The following is a 19472-nucleotide window of genomic DNA, read 5'->3' on the forward strand; positions in this document are numbered from 1 at the left end:
TTAATAATTTGTAGTTGCATAAGTGTTCATAGATTGCATTTAGTGCCTGAGTATTTGTTAGCAATTGTTGGTATGTGTCATTATGATAATTTCTTTGTAGTGTTACACTTTCTCCTTAGTCTCTGTGCTTTTCAGACTGCTTATTGGACGTTTTAATTTTTTTTAAAGATAAGACGTTTGTGCTGTCCGGCATTTGAGTAATTCAACACCCATTGTGGACAGATAATTAATTGTGGACACATCAATTATTTATTTGGCCAAAATGTTATACATTCCGTACAGTAATAAATTCTGTTTTTAGAATGACATAAAAAAGACTCTGCAAACAGTTGGTGCAGACTTATAGATTTTATTTGAAGTTATAAGGACTAGAGACAGTTGCATAAAATAACTTTTTGTACACCTTATAGTGAGTTAAAGATGTTTTTTTTTGTGGGGAAAGACATTGCAGCTTGCAGAATGTGTTTTCTGGTGTCAGATACATATACCTATAGAAAACATATTTGTCAATATGCAAATCATCTTGAAATTGATGCAGTCTGAAATCTCTGAAACAACAGAGTAGTTGATATGTATGTGGTGGAAAGGCCATTCATAGTTTATAATATTAAATGTTTCCTGACCTGTATTAGTGTAGTCTAGATTAATATTGTTTATTTTACCATGTTATTCAGAATTGTTTGTTTAGATATGCAATAGATGTTGGATGTCATTTTTTATCTCATTTATCAACCTTTTGTATTTTTTGTTTTCTTTTTTGTTTTGGCCGTGTGGTTTGCAGACTCAGATGGGCAGTATGACTCGTGTAAGTGGTTGCCTACCTCCCCCTGTGTTCCCCTTCTCATTGCTCGGAGGTTGGTTGCTCTTGCACTTCGCTTTGCATGAGTGACTAATGCTGCATGCTGCATGGGAATGACTAACTTCTTGTCTTTCACTGTCACATGATTGTTGTTATTTAAATCGAGAAAGAATAAAAGGAAATGATTTGTATGTATGTGTGCGTGTGTCAGTGTGTTTCAGTAAAGAACTGCTGGGAAACAGTGGTGTGTGCATGTTAAAGAGATTATATATGGGTGTGGGTACCATGTCTCAGAAATTAAAATTTATTTATATACTGCTCCCTTTCCCATTGATGATGTGGATCAACACCCTCTTCAGTATTCAACATACTACGTCATAAGGAATTACTTTGTTCTTTATTATTGCTAAGAAAAAGAAAGAAGACTATTTCTGTCGCTAGTTGCACACATACATTATCACACTTATTTTGAAAAGCAGGGTATTAACGTCAAAGGCTGGGTATTTCCATGCAGCTGATGGAATACATTCAGCATATATGTGTAGGTGTCATATATTCTTGTCAGGTGGTCAGTACTACCTCTGATGGGCTGTGAAGTTACATTTCATAGTGTAAAAAAATAGGCGCATTCTGTTCTGTACAGTATTCAGAATACGGAGACTAAAATAAATAAATAAATATATATCCCCATGTCAGTTTTATTTTTAAACCATTTGTACTTTATCGTAGACGGAGTTTCCAAAATATCCAAAATGATCATTGGTTTTAACCAAGTTTATCCTGTGTAAGGTATCCAAGACATGAATTCTGATTCATGATTATTAATTTAAAAAAGCCAAACAGTGTAATTGTAAGTGAAATTAAGAACAGAAACTAAAGTAGTGCACACAACATAAAAGTCGTAAGTAATGTATTGTATTTAAGTGTACTCCAATTTTAGCATTTGAGATAGGGTCAATCTCCTAATATTGTAAATGCAGTTGCCTTACCTCATCTCCATGTTTCGTGACCATAATTATTGTAAGTTTAAAATACAATCAGCAATTTTTCTTGCACTGTGAATTATGTGTTACAATTCTCCAAGATATCAAAAATCTATAAAATAAGGTATTCAAACACTGAGATGCGGAAACATACAACCCAGAAGAATTCTCAGCAGCTGGACAATGAATGTTTTCTCACAATGACAAGGGATTTGATAAACACCGGTCATCCACAATCATAAATCATCTTTTACTGAGCGAAGGAGCTCTCTTATCTGGGGTGGCAGATGAAATACACTTTTGATATTACATCTTTTTAAAATCTGTCATACCTTTGAATATATTTCTTTAGTATGTGGTAGGAGAGCCACTGATCTACATGCTTTTTTTACTGGTTCTTGTAAAAGTCCAAACTCAAAGGCATGATGTATTGTTTGTTTGTGTATCCATTGTGCTTGAAGACGAGCTTACGGTGTTCCAGCAAGGAAGCTTACTGCATCGAGTAAAAGCCCTTTCGCCAACGTCAGCAGGATTACCGTGCATTGATATGGTGGATAACAAGTCATTGCATGTAGATATCAATCTGTGTGCATCCATTATTGGCAAACAATGTTTCCCACAGTCCCATTGTCCTTTCTGTAGATCAGTACATCCAGAAAAGGATGCTTTCCATCATTTTTACCTCTGTTGAAAACAAATTGATGGAGTGGCTCTGGGAAGTCTGTTAGTCCCCATAGTAACCAATTTATTTATGGAAGATTTGATAGACAGGGCCTGCCTGTTTTTGAACGTATGTCAGTGATATGTTTATGATGTGGCCACATGGAATAAACACACTGAACCGTTTGCTGGAATATTTTAATAACCATCATTCTAGCATCAGGTTCATAACAGAGGTAAAAAAAGATGGAAAGCTTCCTTTTCTGGATAGATTGATCTAGAGAAAGGACACTGTCTCTCTTTATTGGAAACTGATGCATATGGACTGGTATCTACATGCAACGAGTTGTCACCCACTGTACCAGTGTGTGGGGATCCTGTGGATGTTGGCAGAGAGGCTGTCCTCCATCTCAGATGCAGAAAGCTTCACAGAAGAGCTGGAACACCTTAAGCTCATGTTCAAGCAGAATGGCTACACAGACAAATAGATCTGTCATGATTCTGTGTTTGGATCTCCATTGGAACCACTAGTAGACACATGTGTATCAGTGCCTTCTCTACTATACACTGGTGATATATCTTCAAAGATAAGACCCATTTTTAAAAGATAAAATACTGAAAGTTTATTTTGTCCACCAGCCAACATAGAGAACTCCTTGGGTCAGTAAAAGATGATCTAGAATTGAGGAAGCCTGGTGTTCATCATATCTATTGCCATAGTGGGAGAACGTAATTGGCCAAACTATTTGCACACCTCATGACATCCTGTATTGAGCACCATCGCCACAGCCTGAGAAATCTGCAATGGCAGATCAGTCATACTGAGGAACACAGAATGTCGTATTATAAGACACACACGGTCGCCCCTGCGTCTCGCTATAGGGACTGTATTTTAAAAGAATCCATTGAAATTAGACTGGCAGATAACATTATAAATAGAGACGAGGATTAGTGTTTAAGTAATTTTTGGAAGCCTCCTTTATCTGACGTTAAAAAAACAATGGCCGCTGACTTGGCAGGCAAAATGTATCGACAGAGTGGCTCATCGATTTTGCCAGTGTTCACTACTAGGGCACTCTATCTTCACATGTCTTAGCGGATATCAGAGACAGTTTCTCGCATATGCACTGTTGGTGTTCTGTGGCACATAAAAGGGCCACTGCTTACTGTACGAATCAGTTTCTGCAGGATTAGTAAACCGCATACTCACCTGAACATGGTAGCGAGATGCACAATGGAAATATTGTATGTAGATGATTGCGTGATATAATTGTAGACCCAACAAGAATATCAACACATACAGAGATGACAAGTAAAAATAATGAGAGAAAATTAAAGCACTGTTTTAGAGTTTTCACAACAGAAGCTCTTTATTCATCTGAAACTATAAAAATTGCTGGAATGTCTCAAGTAAGAAACAGAAAAGGAAAGTCCTCAGGAAAATTTTAGGATCAGAGTGCAGAAATGGAAACTGAATGAAAAACAAACTGCACAAAATTTCTCAAATTACAGAAAGAGTCATAGATACTCTCTGGATATGGTGACTACAACTTTATAGTCACATAGATGGTATGAATAAGAACAGGCTCACAAAGAGAATTCTAAAACTTGTCTTTCTAATGAAAAATCACACCTAAAAATTAACAAAGGCTTAAACATTTGGCATTCTTGAATTAATCATACAACATAAATCAAAATTTAGAATTATAATTAACAACAAAAAATTCTGCTAAGCTCACCGAACAAAACTTAGAATGGATTTGAAGAATATATGAAGAAACATTGCAAACAGATGAATTGATACAAGGATGAAAATAATTAGAGTACTAGATAGTTTAAAACAAACTCATTAGTTGTGTGCAATGAATGAATAAATAATATAAAAAATAATTTAAAAATTGACATTTAACTTATCAGAAATAAACAGGCAAAGTAAGAGATAAGTGTACGAGGAATGATCAAATGACAAGGTACAAATTTTTTTAACAACCAAACTGGTTGACAGTAGTGAGACAACTAGGGACACACATGCAATTGAAGCATGCGTCGTCACCTCCCCCTAAAAAATTCAAAGCTGTGTCCTCAGCAGGCAAGGTAATGTTCTCTGTCTGTTTACACATCCAAGATCAGATACTCGTATAATTCCTCAGGCATGGAAAAACCATTGACAGTGACGTGTACTGTGAGACACTCGGCAACCTATGCGAGTCCATCAAGAGCAAATGGTCTCTGCTGCTCGTGAAGAAAGTGTTTCTACTCCATGATAACGCACATCCAGACATCTCCAAGGTCACACAAATGGCCAAGTTCAAGTGGGAGCAGCTTGAGCATCTGCCCTAAAGCCTCAGCATGCAACTTCTATGTGCTTGGTCCACTAAAAAAGCATCTCAAAGGGAAGTGCTTCAACTCGGATCAGGAAGTGAAGAACACAGTGGAGGACTGGCCACAAGATGTAAGGGAACAGGGAATCCTTCAGCTTGTGAAACAGTGAGATAGTCAGTCCTCTGGTTATTACTTTTGAATAAAGACTTCAGTTATACCCAAAGTGATGTGTCATAACTTTTCTTTTGAACACCCCTCATCCATTAAAAAAACTCAAAACTACTTATAAACGCTAAGGTTAATATCAGAATTAAAATAAAGAAGCAGTAATGGCAATCGATATAGTGAATCAATATTTGTTAATTTTCCTGATAATGAAGTTATGAAATAAATTTTATTTAATTGAAAAAAAAAATATTGAGAAGGCTGTATGACAATGAATGTAACAACAAAAGTAGTTTGCTTTCCACCACAAAGTTACATCTATACCTGAAATTTGATATCTGTACCTTATATTCCATAAAATGGATTTTAGGAATAAAGAAGTGCAGAGTCTATATTTTCTGTTAAGGATATCACTAAAATAATACTATTGACTAAAACTCGAGAGATAATGAAAATTACACACACACACACACACACACACACACACACACACACACACACACACACACACACAAACAAACTCTCTCTCACTCACTCACTCACTCACTCACTCACTCACTCATTCTGCTTGGGAACTGACAGTGTTGTTCATGTGGTCAAGCTGTTTTCTTCTCTTAGCACTTTCCAGCATATTAACATACCACATAACACAGCTAATAATCATTAAAATAACATTACAGAAAAATTTTAACAGTAACATCTGCAGTAGAGGCCTAATATTTTAGAGGGCTTTGGTAGCTTTTAATACGGGATAGCATAGGAGACAAAGGGAATATTACTGGGAATAAGGCAAATGTTTGGTTCTAGGTACTGTTATTACAAATTTGTGCCTCATCTGTTATTTAATAATTGGTACCTGTACGAGTTCTTTCTCAATTACTAAGGCAGATAACATTTGAGCTTTATATGTAGGAGTCTAATACCTGTAAGAGGTTGATAAGGCAAACTACCCTTAATGTCTCACCTCTTTTAAAAAGATGCTTGGGGATAATGAAATATTACATTGCTTTATTTACCATTTGTATTCAGAAGCAGTTATAACTGTTGGTCTTTCCAAATAATGAACACTTTCATTGAGTTGTGCACTTACCGTTTCTTTGGACTAGTACTTATAATTTTCCTTTCTGGTGCGCACTAACATAATTTCAGTAGTATGAACAAGTCTACTCTTCTGTGTAGTAAGTCCTTCACACCTGTGTGTCCATTTCCTTGTCCTGCCCTTTGCATTCTGCCCAAATGTTGATCTGGGAATGTATATTCATTAAAGGAGACACAATTTTGATGACAGTTTTCAGATGGAATTTAAAAGCTGCAACAGTTGTGATGGATGGCAAGATGTGGAGCATGTGAATTTTCAGCACTGTGTGGGCTTAAAGAAAACAGCTGTTGTTTGAAGAGTGTGGTTTGATATGTAGTGAAATGTCTGGCTGAATTTGCATCATGGTTTGTAGTTTAGATACAGCTGTGTGTGATGCTGAGTGGTTTGTTTATTATGAATGTTTGTGCTCAAAATACTGGGTTAAAGAAAGCAAAGCTGCTTAAAAACTGAGATGAATTGTTTTGCATTTTTCCACTTTTTGAACTGTTTCCTTTTTCTTCTTGCACAGACATTTTGGACATATATTTTTCAGTGATGTTTTATTTAATGCTTGTGAGAGTGTTTTTCCTGACATTAAAAATTTAATGGCTTTTCACAGATGATTGATATAAACTAAAATCAGATAAATATATTATGAATAAAATATTATAATTGCCACTGAACATGCATGTATTAAAGATCAACTTGAGTAATTACTGATTTGTTTTCAGACAGCTAAAGCAACAAGTTAAATATATAGTTAATGTGAATGACATAGTTCATGATATGAAAGATAAAATACAAGTAAAAACTAAAGTTATGAGCTGTACTTGGTTATGTACTGACTGAAATCAGAAAAACTGGCAGGGTTAAAAGTAACCTCTAGTTTACAGAATTAAGAGCTCCTGCTTCAGAAAATGAGGCGGAGAAAATACACAGATTGGCAGGAGCTGTAATAAAAGAAAGAATAAAATGGTCGTAACTGTGTGTCAAGAGACATGTGCAAATTGTAGGACAGCAACAGAGTACAATAGTAAATGTAGATTTGATTTTGTTTCTTCCAAACCTTGCCACATTTTCTGACTTTCGCACATCCTTATATACGTTGTAGAATTTTATGATTAAAATGTTTTTTTTTATGTTGATTTAGAAATTAAAAAAATTAGGACAGTTTTATCTTCAGTTTCAACAATGTGAAAATTACGCCTGGGTTTTGTTTTCATTCAGGGCATAAAATAATTTGAAATACTGGTGGGAAAAAAAAAACTCTATTAAAAATACTTGTGACAAAAAAGGAGCATCTGCTTATTAACATCCTTGACTTACTCCTGTTTGGTCTGGAGCACCCTGTACAGCACTTTTCTGTGCTGAACAGGGATCACTTTTCAAAGAATTACTGATTCCATTGGGAGTTGAAGTATATACAGCTTGTTGCATAATAATATTGTAATTTTCAGTTAAAGAAATAGAGTAGAAATGACTTATTTACACAGGGTTGACATCATACAATAATGAAATATGTCATTCATGCCTATATTGTTTAAGGCCTTTTTACTGATTTTTTGTGGTGTGGAGTGTTACAGCATGGTTTGGCTATATAAGCGTGATGTGCACATTTGAAAAAAAAAAAAAAAAATTATTCACACTGTAATGTTATTTTACAAAAATAATCTAACTCAAAGTTTCTTGAAAGCATTGTCTTCATTAGTACATTGTAAGGTACTGGATATTCCTTACTTTGCTTAATTTAATGTAATCATACATGTAACAATTATATAAAAATGATAGTTGCTACTCACCATATAGCAGAGATGCTGATTTGCAGATAGACACAACAAAAAACTGTCGAAAACTGAGCTTTCGACTAACAAGGACTTTGTCAAAAATAAACACACCCACACACACACACACACACACACACACACACACAGCCCACTTTCCGAGAGACTTTTTGTTGTGCCTATCTGTGACTCAGCATGTCTGCTATGTGGGTGAGTAACAACTATCCTTTTCATAGTTGTTACATTCCATCCTGAATTTTCTATTGTTTAGTTATATATGTAAATTAAATAAATAACAAATTACATTCAGTCAGTTCATGCAGGCCCATCAAATTTCAGTACACAGTCAATCCAAGGAAAATTTTACAAAGTAACTATTGAATGATGGGCAGGATATTTTCATAAAGACTGAGAACTAATGCTATTGATCATCTAAAAGTACGTTTCTTAAAATTAGGAATGGCAGGTGAAGTAAATACTGTAAAAGCTGCGTGAAATCAAAACAGGAAAATGCAATAAGTGTCAAAGTTTCAGAAAGTTTAGAAAGGGTTTGAATGAGAAACATTCACCAGCTGGGACAGAATAAAGCTAAAATGACAAAGCAGCGCTGAGCACATTTTCATTTTTCATTAAGTTCACAAGGTAGCTATAAAGAAGCATTAAAAGGGGACAAGGATACTACTTTTAAAAAAATCCATATAATTGAAAGTAATAAAAGAATGTTTATGTATCAAAATGGGAACAAAGAGAATACAAATGGAGAAAAGTTGATTGTTTTCATGTTTAATTTCAAAGGAAAATTGATTTCTGCAGTGTTCCATTGGGTTTTAGAGGTGTGTAATAACCAAGTAACACACAAAAACAATCCAAGTAACACAAATATGGCTTTATTTATAAACCTCTGAACAATAACGGAAATAAGCCTCTTGTGACTCTACACATAACAAGACAAAGAAGAATCATACAGAAGGTGCAACACAAGTGATACACAGAACAACTGATGTGAGTGGCACAAACAAAAATAACATAATGAACGTGAGTTAGTGCTGCTCCAAGTGTACATAAGTACGAGTCACCAGTAGATGGTGCAGAGGAGACCGTGCCATGTGCAAGCTTCCTACAGGGCTCCTCTAGAGTGCCCACCCTGATACAGTTGGCAATTTCTTTAAGTACACACACACACGGTGACACTACACTCAGCACACTCACCCTCACATGCAATAGTAGCAGGATGCAGCATACCTATTCCTTCTGTGAAGAGACACCAGCAGCCTAACGAGAGACATCCACCAGATCCAGCCGGTGCCGACGACATTGGTAGAATGATGTGTCAGGCGGGCACCGCAGCTTATAGCTAGAACGCACAGAGATGCTGGCACCCCTGAGGGCAGTGGTCCTGCACAGCGCCCGATGACAGCACTGGGGAAAGGGCATCATTGCCATCTCTGTGTTGTGATCAGCAGGTAGTCACAGTGTGGAAGAGACATGGCTGGACCCACTGGTGTTGGTGGCTGAGATGATGATGGCTAAGGGACTGGTGGAGATGGCCTGACCTGAGTAGCAGGCTGCAGCAATAAACCCGAGGCTCGAGATAGACCGGTGCCTGGTGCTGGGAAGCTGGAATCCCAGGGCGCTGCATGTGGAGGAGGCAGTCAATGGGACTGGAGCATCTCCATAGCAAGCAACGAAGGGCTTGAGGCAGAGGGTGACGGGGCGAGCTATGGCGATGGTGGCCGTACCCACAAACCAGTAGCTACCGGCGGTGAGTGGTGGCGCAACTGATCAAAGTGGCACGCTACAAGTCCGTTGGCCGTACAGACGCCACAAAGATGGCATCCCCGGCTGTGGACAACAGTGGCCAGTATCAACTTGGGCCAGCCACCAAACTGTCCCACCCACATTGGTGGTCCCGGCGTGAAGCTGCTGCATGAACCCGACCATGGCAGGTGTGGTGCAGGCTGCAGAAAGTGGAGGATCATGCGTGGCTGCTGGCCGTGAAGCAATTCAGCCAGGCTCCACTCCCCCATAGGCATGAAGTGATGGGTGCTCAGAAAACAGAGAAGGGCATTATTTGGCAGAGAATCCACAACAAACTTTTTCATTTAGGACTTGATCATATGCACTAGTCATTCTACCTTGTCAGAATGGCAGAGCTGTAATATTATGAATGCCTTGATGGCATCAAAACAATTGAGATGTGAGAAATGAAATGGGGCCTATTATCGGAAACTAAGGTACAAGGCAACCCCTCCATAGTAGAAAACCCTCAAAAGCATATGAACTGTGACCGCAGCCAATGTCGATGCGCACCGAAAAATGTAAGGAAACTGGGAAAATGCATCTACAACCAAGAGCGCACAGGAATTCAAGAACGGACCCACGAAGTCTACATGAATATGTTCCCATGGCTGGCGTAGAGTGGGCCAGGGAGGCAAAGATGGCCTGGGAGCTACCTTTTGTCGGGCGTACTGTTCACAAGCGGTGAAAAAATGGACAATTTTGTCATCAGTGCCTGGCCAAAAAGCATGTATCCTAGCTATCAGCTGACTGTGCAAAACTCAATGGCCCTGGTGGAGAAGGCGTAAAACCGTGAACCATAGTGCAGCAGAAAGGACTACTCTGGAGAGAGGTCTTCCGTGGACAAAAGCAGAACACTGTCAAAAACAGAGAGGTGATACCATAAGGAAAATAGTTGCGCAGGTGGTCTGAAGCCCGACCCAGTGGTTTATCTGGCCAGCCCTGTTGAACAAACTAAATCACCTGGCAGAGAACGGGGTTGGCAGCAACAGCAGCTGCTAAGTGCGAGTTTGTAATCGAGAAACTGTTGACCGTGGCCTGCATTTCAGTATCAAGATGAAAGCAAAGCAATTCTCAAGATCAAAGTCAGGATCAGAACCCACAGAAGGTGGGGCAAGGCATCCACATTGAAAAGTTCAGATATAGTCCAAATTGTATTTTGCGATTGTAGTGAGACAAGAACAGCACCCAGATTGCCGGCATTGTGCTGTCTTGTCAGGCAAGGAAGTGCGAGGGTTAAACAGTGAAACCAAGTGTTATGGTCAGTAATAATGTGAAACTTGGAGCCGTCCAAAAAAGTGACATTTCTGGAGAGCATAGACTATGGCAAGAGCCTCTTTTTCCACCTTAGAGTAATGCTGCTAGGCTGGAGTGTGAGGTTTAGAGGTGAAAGCAACAGGTCACTCAGAGTCATCAACATATCGGTGCACTAGAACTGTACTGTGGCCATACTGTGAGGTGTAAGTCACTAAAACTATGTGCTGGTCCAGAGAGAATGTAGCTTAACAGGGGACCGATAGTAGTTCAGATTTCAACATTTGAAAAGCATGTTCGCAATCCAGACTCCAGCAGAAAGGTACATTCTTGCATAACAGGGCATGAAATAGGTGGGCCAATACGGCTGCCCCCAGCAGGAATTTGTGTTAGTTGGGTATCTTCTCTAGGAAGGCCTTAAGCTCCTTCATGGACAAGGGATGAGGCATAGGTGTAATGGCAGAGACGTGGTCTGGCAGAGGGTGAACCCATTCTGCGAGACCTCCAAGTGCAAATACACAATAGAAAGTTGAAAAAACTGTGATTTTTCAAGGTTACACCATAAGCCTGCAGACTCTAAGACAGAAATCAAAGTATGCAACTTTTTCAAGTGTTTGGCCATGGAAGAGGTCTTGACAACAATATCATCCAAATAATTAATGCAGCCAAGGACAGACATAGTCAGTTGTTCTAAAAGTCATTGGAAAATAGCAGGATCACTAGTCACACCAAAAGAAAGACATAAATATTGATAGAAACCAAAAGCAATATTCAAAATCAGGACTCGCCAAGGCTCTTTGCATTGACAGTAGTAGTGAAGTCATCACAAAGGCGATGTTTCCCTGACAGCTTCTGAACTACAACGTGTGGAGACGACCATTCAATAGTCGTAACAGGATCCAATACCCCTAGAGATTGAAGTCTGTTCAATTCTGCTTTCACTTGATCTTTCAGGGTGACAGGAATAGGACGCGCACAACAAAAATGAGACTGAGCCAAGGATTTCAAAGAAATCTGAGCAGAAAAATTTGTAGCATACCCTACACCTTCTGAAAACAAGTCCGAAACCTCCTACAGTGTTTCCAATTGAGAATATAGTACCATATGGGACACAAGGTGAATTGCATCAGTGATAGAAAAATCCAAATGCCTGAAACACATCTGTCCCGAACAAGTTCTCAACACCGGTATCAGAGCCACTAAAGATGTAATGAGATGAACCACTGACATGTAAGAGGTAGATGCCATAAATTGTCCCAACAACTCAATGTTCTGTTTGTTATAACTGACCAGCTTTCACATGACCGGTGTCAATGGCAGTGAGTCAAAATCATGAAGGTTTGAGAATTCGATAACGTTGCTGCAGCATCCAGTGTTTACCTGTAGCTGGACCACTTGGCAATAAACACTTAACTTGATAAACAACACGAGAGTAGCAACAAGCATTAGAGTAACACAGTTTATGTCCATATCCTGAGCAACATTCAGACACATGGAGATGATGTGACCTGACTTCTGGCAAGCATTGCAAGTAGCCCAGTGCTTAGGGCATGCCGAATGTTCATGGTGGACAAAACAGAAAGAACAAGACAGAAACAGAGAATACTGACAGTGGTGTTGTGGCAGTCGTGGCTGTTTGGGCCGGTCTTGTTCCGCTCAGCACTGGGCTTGCATGTTTACCGCTGCTACTGCCGCTTCCTCATGCAAGCTATCTGTCGTCCTAGTGGACACATCTTGTGCCAGTACTGCCACATTGCCCCACTCTTCAGTTTGGCCACCCACTGCGCGAAAAACTTCAAAAGATTGCGCTACTTGCAAAACTTCTACCAATGGGAGTTATTAATAAAATAAAGCCTTCTAGTGCACTTCCTTGTCCAGAGCTAAATGGATAATTGCATCACACACCATAAAGTCTGCTTACGAGTCATTATGGGCACCAGTAACGAATTGACACTTATGGCTAAGGCTGTGAAATTTGGCTGTCCAGGCCCTGTATGACTGGTTTAGTTTCTTGTGGCATTGGTGGAGCTCAACTCGTGCCACTGTGACATATATTATTTTGCGATGGTTGTTGGACAATAAACTACACATGTGGTCAAAAGTAAGAGCTGTCGGTTATTGGAAAGCTGACATAGAAATTGATACACCTTAGATGGAATCCACGAGAGGAATAAGGCTTTGCACAAATTCCAGTCTGTCACACCAAAAGCCAAAAAATGCTGTCTGAGTCTTTTTTCCAGATTTGCCCAACTCTCAGCTCAATCATCATACAGAGGAGAAGTGGTTGGATAGACCGGTGGAACAGTACCCTGTCTGTTAATGGAAGCCAAGAATGTGGTCACTGCCAAAACAAGCTATTCAATCACCACCAGGTCCATAATGAGTAAACCTGACAAAATGGCTGTATAAGCCTGTACATGCGGAAACCATTCCAAAGCTTATCACCAGTGTGTAGTAATCAAGTAAAACACAAAACCAATTCAAGTAACACAAATATAGCTATATTCATCAATCTTAGAGCAATAATGGAAATAAGCCTCTCGTTACTCCACTTGCAATAAGACTAAAGAATCATACAGAAGGTGCAACGCAAGCGATACACAGAAGAACTGATATGAGTGCACAAACTGAAGAACATAGTGCCAGTGAATCAGCGCTGCTGTGTGTGTGTATATATGCATGAGTCGCCAGTAGATGGTACAGTGGAGACCATGCAATGTGCACGCTTCCTACAGGAGGCCTCTAGTGGCCAGCTTGCGCTGATACAATGATACAATTGGCAGTTGATTTAAGTACATACCCACGGCAACACTACACTCGGCGCACTCACTCTTGCGTGCACTAGTAGCAGGATACAGCAAGGTGAACTGTTCGGGTTCCTAATCACAACTAAATATGCGAACAAGAAATAAGGAAAAGCAACCACTTAGTTGCAGTTAAACAACATTCTTAAACAGAATCACAAACACACACACACTCTCACGCTCATTGTTCTCTTCTATCTGCCTTGCTACCTCCTACCCCCAACACCAATCATTTATAACCAGTTAATGTTTCCATTGCTCATTTTCTGTTTGTTCATTCATTTGCAAAATTTTCAGTATTGTAATGACATGAAATAATTGTGTGTTATGCCAGTATTTACTTGCTTCAGTTTCTGTGAAAGATCATCATTGGATTACTGTCTGTCTGATTACGAGTCCATTGTGTCTTTGTTAATGTTGTGACTACAGATGTGGATATCCTTGTGTTTTATGCAATGTGACCAACTCAGATTCTTCTGCAGTGGTGAAGTGTGAAACAGAGCCCAACCAGCCTTATGACGTCAACTGAGAAGATACTTAAAAAAACATACATGTAGCAAACTTGGAGCTGTGTCACAAGATTGCACAAGGCAGTGAGCCATATGAAGTTATTACTGTTTGTCATAATGAATTATATCTGTATTCCTATGTGATAATAGTTTTACAAAGTACTCTGTCATTATGAAATTATTTCCATTCAGTTATTCTTTTTTTGCAATTTCTTATTGCATAACAACAATTATTTTAAGAAAATTATACACTATTTCAGGATATTACAATATTTCTGAGAAATTGTAATAATGTTAGAATTAAACATGCTTTATTCAACTAAAGGCACATAAAATAACAATTGGGAATGGGCCATATGCATCCCAGGTTAATGTTTTTTGTCTGTGATGACACAAGCTGATTATGACGAGCTGTAGAATCTGTCACATATTCTGAATTGTTGTGTATATGGCATTGTTCCCTTCAAAATGTATTCCTCAGTGTTGTTGTATGATTGCAGCCATTGATTCAACCGATCTCTTTCCACCACTTAAGGATGAAATCAAAGATGGTCAGTGGCTTGGAGTCACTGTGAGAAGCCAAGGACCTGGTGGGAAAGTCATGGTAAGTATCTCTTCCAAGAAATGCAACCTCTGTCAAACAACTTAACCTAAAACAAAAGGTGTTTTTTTAAACTCCTTCACCTTCTGGAACAAAGATAAATTTATAAATTTTAATAATTTAAAATTTAAATATAATAATTTGTTTGCATCAGGTAGGCTTTTTGGGAGATAAGTAGACATCTGTCACAGTGCCGGCCGAGGTGGCTAAGCGGTTCTAGGCGCTTCAGTCTGGAACCGAGTGACCGCTACAGTCGCAGGTTCGAATCCTGCCTAGGGCATGGGTGTGTGTGATGTCCTTAGGTTAGTTAGGTTTAAGTAGTTCTAAGTTCTAGGGGACTGATGACCTCAGATGTTGAGTCCCATAGTGCTCAGAGCCATTTGAACCATTTGTCACAGTAATGTTACATGCATCTAAATCAACAGTAATGTTCAGTATTCAGTCTTACACAAAAAATCACAGAAATACAAGTTGTAATGTTTCTCAGGAACTGCAGTCAGCTGAAGACAGATAACCTACAGTAATAGGTGTTAACAGCTGCTGCGGAAGATGGGCACACAAACAAACATATTCTTAGGAATTTGGCTGGCTCTCTCATTACCTAGTATAAATCAGTTTGCCTCCAAACCTATTTTACATTGTCGCTCATTCACACATAATATCCTGTAGTCTCCCAGTATGAAGGAGAATCTTCAGTTGCACCTCAAAAGTCAAGTGACAAATTATTATTAGAGAGTTGTAAGTAATCTACATGTAATTTTATATGCTACATTAGCTAGTAACAGAGTCATAGATAGGTGCATAAAAAAGGCTGATGATTTTGCTAAGCTTTCAAGTGAATAATCCTCCTTCCAGATTCAGTAAACACACACACACACACACACACACACACACGTGTGTGTGTGTGTATGTGTGCCCTTGCACAGCAATGTTGTCCCTGCTGACAGCATATTTTGGCACTGCAACTTGACTGGGGTGAGGGGTTGTGTCAAGTAGAGTGGATAGGGAGAGGAAGTTGGTGGGAAGAGGGAGGGAGGGCACAAACAAAATGTGACTAGGAGGGAGACATAGCAAGTGTACAAGATAGGAATGTGGCACCATAGGCAGTGGGAAGTTGCACAGGGCTTACAGTGATGTAGATGAGGAGATAAAACATAGAAAGAGGAATACTGCAGAGAGAAAGGTGTGATTTTAGAATGACTGAAGTGGGGGCTCCGATGCAATACAGAGGTGGTTGTGGCTTAGGAGTTAGTGGAGTTTGAGACTAGATGGATTATGGGATAGAAAGATGTATTGCAAAGACAGTTCCCATCAATGTAATTAAGAAAAGTTAGTATTGAAGGGACAGTTCAGATGGGACAGGCTGGAATGCAGCCATTAAAGTGGAGCATATTTTATGCTTGTGAAACAAGTGGGTGATCAACTCTCCTCTTGGTGACAGTTTGATGGTAACCATTCATTTGGGTTTGACAGCTGGTTTGTAATCATGCACCTGGGTTCTCCAGGTGATATCACCTGTGTGGCAAAGTGTAGAGAGTAGATGTTGTTGAAGGATGAGTATGATATATTGTAGAGAAGGTGCAGTGGAATATGACTTTGGGAGGGAGATGATGGATTGTGGGTAGGATGTTCCTCGGTTCCAGGTGCATTATTAACTAGTCAAAGCCGTGAAGAATATGGTTAAGTTGTCCTAAACCAGGATGAAATTGGGGTTTGTCAGAGGATGTGTGGAAAGCACAGGAAATTTGTGTGGTGGCTAATGCCTGTCAGTGAAGGCCTTAACAAGACCTGGAGTGTACTGGGTGATGGATTGTTTGGACTCGCACTATAGCTATGCTGTTCATGGGTGATCAGACTGTAGAGGAGGCCATTTTTAGTGTGGAAGGGATGGCAGCTATCAGAATGCAGGTACTGTTGATGTTTAGTGCACCCGATGTGGATAGTAGTTAAGTTTTTAAGGAGCCATTGGAGATGTGGATGCCAGTTGACAGGGAAAGTGGCAGCCTGAGGTGAAACAGATGACAGTGAAGGTGTTGTGACCATAGAGGGATAAGGGTAGGCTCTCCTGGCCATGGATGCATATTAGGTTATCAGTGACCCTAAACCAGACAAAATTGGAGAATTTGGGTGGGTAGGTAAGTTCCTCAGGTGACCCATAAACAGATTGACTTAGGATGACATCATGTCGGCATTCATGGGCGTGTTGCAATAATGTTTTTATGTGCTCCCCTCGAAGAAGAAGTATTTATGGATAAGGGTGTAGTTTGCACAGGTCTCACTAAAGGCCTTTGTAGACAGGTATTATTGCCCAAAACTAGTCCTTAAACAGATTTCCCATGCTATATCGACACAAGCCATAATTCTCTGACTATCTCATGAATCAGTTGCACTGGGGTGTTTTCTTCATTGCCCAATACCATCTTGAACTTAACAACTTAGCCATATCCTTCTCACTGACTTTTTACTATGTTGTATCATTGTGCCTGGAAATAAGGTATATTCCCCCCCCCCCCCCTTACAAGCTTTTCACCCCTCCTAAAGTCACATTCCATCACCCACCCAGTCTACAGTATATCATAGCTGTCCTTACGCCACACCTACTCTCTACCCTTTACAGCAAGGGTTGCACCATAATGGAGCACTCAGGTATAAGACCTGCCTCATGCACCAACCCAGCAGATCCTACTGCAGTTCCATCACAGGCATATCATATTCTATCAGAGGCAGAGCCACCTGAACCAAAGTCATGTCATATGCCAGCTCTGCTGCAACTTCTGCACAGCCTTTTATATAGATGTGACCACCAACCAGCTGCCTGCTTGTGTGAACAGCCACTGTCATACTACGGCCAGGAGCGGAATTGATCACCCAATGGTGGAACATGCTGTTGAGCACATTCTGCTAGACTTCAATGGCTGTTTCACAGCCCATGCCATCTGGTATCTCCCCCCTCCCACCTAAATACCAGCTTCCCTAAATTACGTAGATGGGAGTTGTCCATACAACACATCCTTTGATTCCACCATCACTGCTTTCACCTCTGACAATGTTTGTTGATGTGAGAAGTGGTACTGTGCCTAGCAAGGCACTTTACTGTTTAAACTCATTTTTCTATTTATGGCTGTTTTACCTTAAATTTATTGATAGTTTTGGAAGATGAGAGGAAATGTTAACTGGACTCTTGTTTCTAGTGAACAACTCCTGAAATTGTCCGTCATGTTTCTTTCTGATACACCACTCTATTAAAGAAAAAGCAGATAAAAGTTAAAAAATGAAATTTTAAGGCCAGGCTAGGGTTGTCACAGATGAACAAAATCTTTTCTCACAAAATTAAAATATTTTAGTAAATCATTCAGGAGAAATGGCTAGGAATTTAATGAAACTGAATATTTATGTGAATTCCAAGTAAGACTGGATACCTACAGCAGCCAAGAACTTGTAGCAGGTTTCTTGGTTTTAGAGATCTCTGACCAATAGATCAGCCAGATGCTGTCAAAGGACATAAATTCACACAACAGAATACAGACTCTTGCACATGCCTAAAAATCACTGTAATTTAACTAGATGAAAGTGTGCCTACATATCTTAGCAGTGGCTGCAGTTAACAGCTGTTGCTGACGAGCACTGATTGGCCAGTACTGAAGCATAAGGAAGCCATTTCATTTGGCTGTGAGAGAAATTATTACACCAAAAGCTCTCTCGTCTATAAAGAAGTCTGTGAACATTGGACCAGTCAGATTTCATCCTCTGATGATGACAGTGGCTGTGGTCCTCAAAAGCATTAATTGTAACTTTAATTTGATGTGGCTAATTTTATGAGAACTTTTAATAAACAGTTACTTTTGGCAATGATAGTGACCACATTATCTGCTTCCACTGTGTATATTTGAAAGTTTCAAAAACTTGGTGATCATTTCTAGATGTGTCTCTAAACATAATGTAATTGGGTAGACAAAAAATCTGCACACCAGGAGAATACACGTAAAAAAAAGAAAGGTTTTACTTATTCAAGCTTTCAGAGCCAGTGGCTCCTTCCAGCAGAAGGATTGAAGGGGAAGGAAGGGGGTTGAAGGGAAAGGACTGGAGAGGTTTAGGAAAATGGATAGAGTTTGGAAAGGTCACCCAGAATCTCAGGTCAGGGGAGACCTACCAGACGGCATGAGAAAGAAAGACCCAACAGTCTGTCTTTCCTTCTCATCCCATCCAATAAGTTGCGTTTGACCCGGCATTGTGGGTGACTTTTCCAAACTCTACCCATTTTATTAAACCTCTCCAGTCCTTTCCCTTCACCCCTATTCCCCCCCCCCCTCCCCATATCCCCTCTGGCAGGAGGAGCCACTGGTTCTGAAAGCTTGCATAAGTAAACTATTTTTCTTATGTGTGTGTTCTCCTGCTACTGTTTGGTGAGTAGATTTATTTTTATTGTTATATGTCTCTCTAAACAGTATCACTAGCTACCAACAATGTATTAGTAAGGCTCTTTTTAATTCCAGTTTTGTGTCTTGAAGACATTCGTATTTCATTCCCATCTTTCTGTTCCCTTTCTGCTGATGTTCCTCTTTTGTCCTCTTTCCCCCCTTTGTGTTGAACTTCTGTCATTCACTGCCCACTGACACTGTTCTACTCTCAGATGTAATCTCCTCCCAGCCTTTGCAATTGTTTTGCACTATTACTTCAATGTTTCATTCTTACAGTTCATAATTCATGTGACATTTTACA

At 39.6% G+C, this 19472-nt stretch overlaps 1 protein-coding gene across 3 annotated transcripts in view; it reads left to right on the forward strand.

The window, feature by feature from the left end:
• The window catches only part of LOC126253283 (integrin alpha-PS1), a 618322-nt gene that overhangs the window by 499035 nt on the left and 99815 nt on the right, over window positions 1-19472 (forward strand). For 2 of the 3 annotated variants that reach the window (XM_049954507.1, XM_049954508.1), the window contains exons 3-4: window positions 782-805; window positions 14653-14756. In XM_049954507.1, coding sequence (XP_049810464.1) covers window positions 782-805; window positions 14653-14756 — 128 coding nt within the window. The remainder of the gene's footprint in view (window positions 1-781; window positions 806-14652; window positions 14757-19472) is intronic. The other variant, XM_049954509.1, reaches the window with a different exon arrangement.

This window comes from Schistocerca nitens, chromosome 4, assembly GCF_023898315.1.
Source record: "Schistocerca nitens isolate TAMUIC-IGC-003100 chromosome 4, iqSchNite1.1, whole genome shotgun sequence".
NCBI classification, from domain to species: Eukaryota; Metazoa; Arthropoda; class Insecta; order Orthoptera; family Acrididae; genus Schistocerca; species Schistocerca nitens.